The sequence below is a fragment of the Wolffia australiana genome, chromosome 3 (genome assembly GCF_029677425.1).
Source record: "Wolffia australiana isolate 7733 chromosome 3, ASM2967742v1".
Classification (NCBI taxonomy): domain Eukaryota; kingdom Viridiplantae; phylum Streptophyta; class Magnoliopsida; order Alismatales; family Araceae; genus Wolffia; species Wolffia australiana.
Genome location: NC_135837.1, coordinates 14,593,569 through 14,597,595, shown reverse-complemented (window position 1 = coordinate 14,597,595; position 4,027 = coordinate 14,593,569). Strand labels below are relative to the sequence as shown.

The 4,027-nt window shown below is 37.3% G+C and overlaps 1 protein-coding gene across 2 annotated transcripts; it reads left to right on the top strand.

Moving 5' to 3' along the window:
- The first annotated feature begins 741 nt into the window (after positions 1-741).
- On the top strand, positions 742-3,724 carry LOC144701001 (Reticulon family protein). 2 transcript variants are annotated; one of them, XM_078572631.1, is made up of 6 exons: positions 742-899; positions 1,878-2,071; positions 2,154-2,334; positions 2,411-2,552; positions 3,120-3,189; positions 3,371-3,724. In XM_078572631.1, the coding sequence occupies exons 2-6, from the start codon at positions 1,888-1,890 to the stop codon at positions 3,538-3,540; spliced, it is 747 nt and encodes a 248-aa protein (XP_078428757.1). In that variant the 5' UTR covers positions 742-899; positions 1,878-1,887; the 3' UTR covers positions 3,541-3,724. The 2 variants fall into 2 exon arrangements, with proteins under 2 accessions (XP_078428757.1, XP_078428756.1); XM_078572630.1 differs by lacking the exon at positions 742-899 and adding an exon at positions 1,076-1,107.
- Positions 3,725-4,027: the final 303 nt, after the last annotated feature.

Genomic DNA, 4,027 nt, shown 5'->3' with positions numbered 1-4,027 from the left:
GATGGCACCTTGCAGCCGTAAACACCGTCTGAATGGCGCATTAAAAATCCTAAAATTGAACATATGATCCCCAAGCCATTGGAGAGTCATATGTTATCCTTCCTCATTGACTTGTCATATTGTCAATTTACACCGTGTATAATACATGCGTAGAAGTGATTTGATTTCATTCAAAAAAAAGAAGTGATTTGATATCAACTTTTCATATTGTCACTAGGTTTGACTTATCCCTATTGTCCTCACACATTGCGATTCAATAGAGTTGGTATATAAAAATACAACTGACTAGTCCTTTAATTTTACATAATTTATATGCTACCATCCATAATTTGACAATCTTCCTGATATATATTTTTAACCCTTAAAATCAGGATAAACCTATCTAATCACATCAAGAGAACTCCAAATTTAAGCGTGGTATGATGGCCGACGAGGCGGGAAGTTTGTCGACGACAAACGATGTAGTAATATCACTTCACAGTTAAAAAAGTATGAGAAAAACGAATGTCTTCAAGGAACCCAGCAAAGTTTAGGAAAAAAGGAAGTGTCATGGTTGTTTAAAAACAAGCATCTGGGTCAGCTGTTCTTGAGTGAGTCTAGGTATGGTCTATGAATATATTAGAATATGGTTAGTATGGGACCAATTAAATACATATTTAGTAAGGTTTAGTATAAATAGAGAGTCTTACGTGGCGTTTTAAAACGCGTCGGACTAGTGCTCGGGCGGCGTGCTGCAGGAGCTCGTCTTCTGATTGGTCGTTCGATCAGCGATTTGACGTTAACGCCCTTCAATTGCATCGCCATAAACCAAACGTTCCATCATTTGGACTGATTCCGACTCTCTTTTCTCTCGCGTTCCTCCGATTGCTCAAGAACCGGGGAAGGCAGAGTTTGTGCAGGTCGATTTTGATTGCTTGTTTTTTTTTTTAATAAACTTTTTTGTTTTTTTTTGTTTTCTTGGTTGATTGTCTTTGCTTGGAAAGGAAAGGAGAGGTCTTTGATGCCGCGCGACGAGACTGGAGTTTGTTTTTTTGTCTGATCGGTCGACCGAAATCTCAGATTTTGATTTTAGGGCACGGTGTTTGGTCGCATGGCGATCGCAAGATGGTGACTTTTTTCGTTTCGGCAAGCCTAGTTTATGTCTTTTTTGAGATCTGGTGGCTTATAGTATTGTTTTGCGTTTTGTTGCTATTTGAAGTCTCTCTGTGTTTATTTGTCTTCCAGTCTTCCTTTTAGCAGAATGGTGAATTTCCTCCAAAATATTACCAATAGTTAGCAAATATTTGTCATTTATTGACCTAGTCGACTCCTTTGACGAAAATAAGATCTTCTCCATCGTAAATGTGGTTCATCTCCGGGTTTTTTTCCTTGTTCTCCGATGGTTGTATCATTTGATCGAAGTCTTCTTGATCTTTCTTCTTTTTTTTAAAGTACATACTCGGTCTGTCTTTTGACGATCATTTATATGTTCAATTCTAGTGGAGTTTTCACCACAGAAGATTAACATTAATTCATTGTTTATTGAAATAAAAATGTTGAGTGTGAAAGGTTTTTTCGTTTTTTGTGCTCGAAAGGGCAATATCCTAAACCTACCATCTTCCGAAACAACTATTCTCATTGAATCTTAATTTTTCTGTGATACTCATAGTTTACTTCTCTGAAGGAATTCATTGTTTTTTCATTCAGTTTTTGAGATTCCTTGGTTTTCAGTCTACATGTTGCGTATTTATTTTCGATCAGTTCTCAGGGAATTCTTATCTTTCATGTACCTTATTTTTGTAGCGTTGGTCTTTGCTGTGTTGAGTTCTACAGTTTTTGATGTGGTTTAAAGACCACAAAATTTTCATCTCTTTCTTTTTATTCTCTTCTGAAATCAGGTATAGAGAAATGCTGGAACACTCCGAAAGTGCGGCTGAGAACATCTTAAACAACAGCGTGGAGTCGATCAATGAAACTATGCACAGGCAAAAATCAGGAAAGTTCTCCGAGGACCAGGGCTCAATGTCTGCGCAAATGAATAGGTTATTTGGTCGGCAAAAGTCAGTTCACAGCCTATTTGGAGGCGGGAAATGTAAGTGTTTAATTAATTGGTAGAGCTTCTGTTTCTGGTCTACCCTTTTTCAAAAAAACGATCAATCTTTCTCTCAATGAAGCCGCTGATGTACTGCTGTGGAGGAATAAGAAGATCTCTCTCAGTGTTCTGTCTGCTGCAACCGCGGTTTGGGTGCTCTTTGAATGGCTGAATTATCATTTGCTTACTCTCATATGCTTTGTAATGGTTATTGGCATGGGCATCCAGTTTGTTTGGTCCAATGCGTCTGGAGTGTTGAGCAGGTGGTCCTTTGTTGAATTTTCTTTTTATGATTTTTCATAAAATAATTTTAATCATACTAGTCCAGTGAAATTGCAGGTCATCTTCTCAAGTGCCCAGACTTGTTTTGCCCGAGGAGCTGTTTGTGAATATTGGCATTGCCGTTGGCGGTGAAGTCAACCGTTTCTTAGGACTCATTCAAGACATTTCCACTGGAAGGAACCTGAAACAATTCATCCTGGTATTTCAGAACCTAATCATTTTTACAAAAATTTCCTAGACTTATTCCACAATTTTCTGGGCTTTCGTAGCATTTTTATCTAGTAGTTATCAGGTTGACGAATGTTAATGCCGTTGCTCATCTTTCTTGGACGATAGAGTTTGTTTGAACTCTATAATTTTTAGGTTTGCTGGCCGGAACTAAAATCAGTGTCTAATGGAATGGGCTGAATGATATATTTTTGTTGGTGTCTGGGAAACCAAATTTTTTAGCATAGTAATTAATGGAGCTATTTAGAATTTTAATTTAGCTTAGATTGTGGGTTAGCATAGCTCAAAATCCGCCATCTTTGTATTTTTATATAGTATTTTCTATTCACATTATTCTCATTTACCCTATCTTATTCTTTCAGTTTGAAAATAGTTGGCTGCTCCATTATTGTTCTCGAAGTTGTGTTCGCTATATATTTTTTTGTTTCCTAAAACTTTTATTAGTTTGCGAAAGTAGAGTTTCCTATTACGCTTTCCCCTGAAGTTAAGCGTTCAATTTTTCCCCTCGTGTCATTAAGTGTTATAAGCTTAATCTCAGGTTGTCTGTGGGCTGTGGGCTGCGGCAATAATTGGAAGCTGGTGCAACTTCCTCTCTGTTCTGTACATTGGTAATATGATATTCTTTTATCATCTGAGTTACATTATTTTCTCCATTAGATTGTATTTGGTAAAGTGACAGACTTTAATGGCTGTTTATCTTCAGTAGCAACACCCTGACCAGTTACATTTATTTTTGTTGTTTTGATCATTTATTTCTGGATTCCCTTTTTAAATGAATCTGCCTGGCAGGCTTTGTTGGGGCGCACACGCTTCCGGTACTGTACGAGAAATATGAGGATCAAGTGGATGACTTCGTGTACAAGATATTCGGCCATGTTCGTCACCATTATCGCAAGCTTGACGAAGGAGTCCTCAGCAAGATACCCAAGGCCAACCTCCTCACCAAGAAGATTGAGTAGTTTTTTTCCTCTCTCCTCTTGACTTTTTACTCAATGCCATGATCCTTAAAATTTACAAAACTTGAAAAACCCTCAGACGTTAGGCTGAAAATCAGCCTCATCTTAAGCTTGCCTTTAATTTTAAATCCATTTGAGAATGTTCTGTTTTCTCACACTTTTATTAACGTTTCTTTCTTGTGTGCAATTCTTCTGCCTTGAGATCAATGTCAGGGGCCTATCTTTCATTATTTCTCTAGCTTTCTGGTCAATATCAGAAACCCTGGTTGTCCCTTGTTTTCTGGTTAATCACATGATATTTTGGTCTAAACTAACTTAACACTTAGTTATCTGTCTATACTCTTCTTTAAATTATTCATCAGTAGAAGTCATTCTGAATGTTCATTCCATTTTTCATAAATACTCAATGATCTTATTGTTTCGTACACGCGCTTCATTTATGCATGCTTTCCTTCCGCCTTTGGATCAATATCAGAAGCCTATCCTTCAT

Excerpts from the sequence above, each read along its gene's own strand:
- LOC144701001 (XM_078572630.1), top strand. Across the intron at positions 2,072-2,153 it reads CCTATTTGGAGGCGGGAAAT|CCGCTGATGTACTGCTGTGG; the intron begins GTAAGTGTTTAA and ends CTCTCAATGAAG. Across the intron at positions 2,335-2,410 it reads GCGTCTGGAGTGTTGAGCAG|GTCATCTTCTCAAGTGCCCA; the intron begins GTGGTCCTTTGT and ends GTGAAATTGCAG.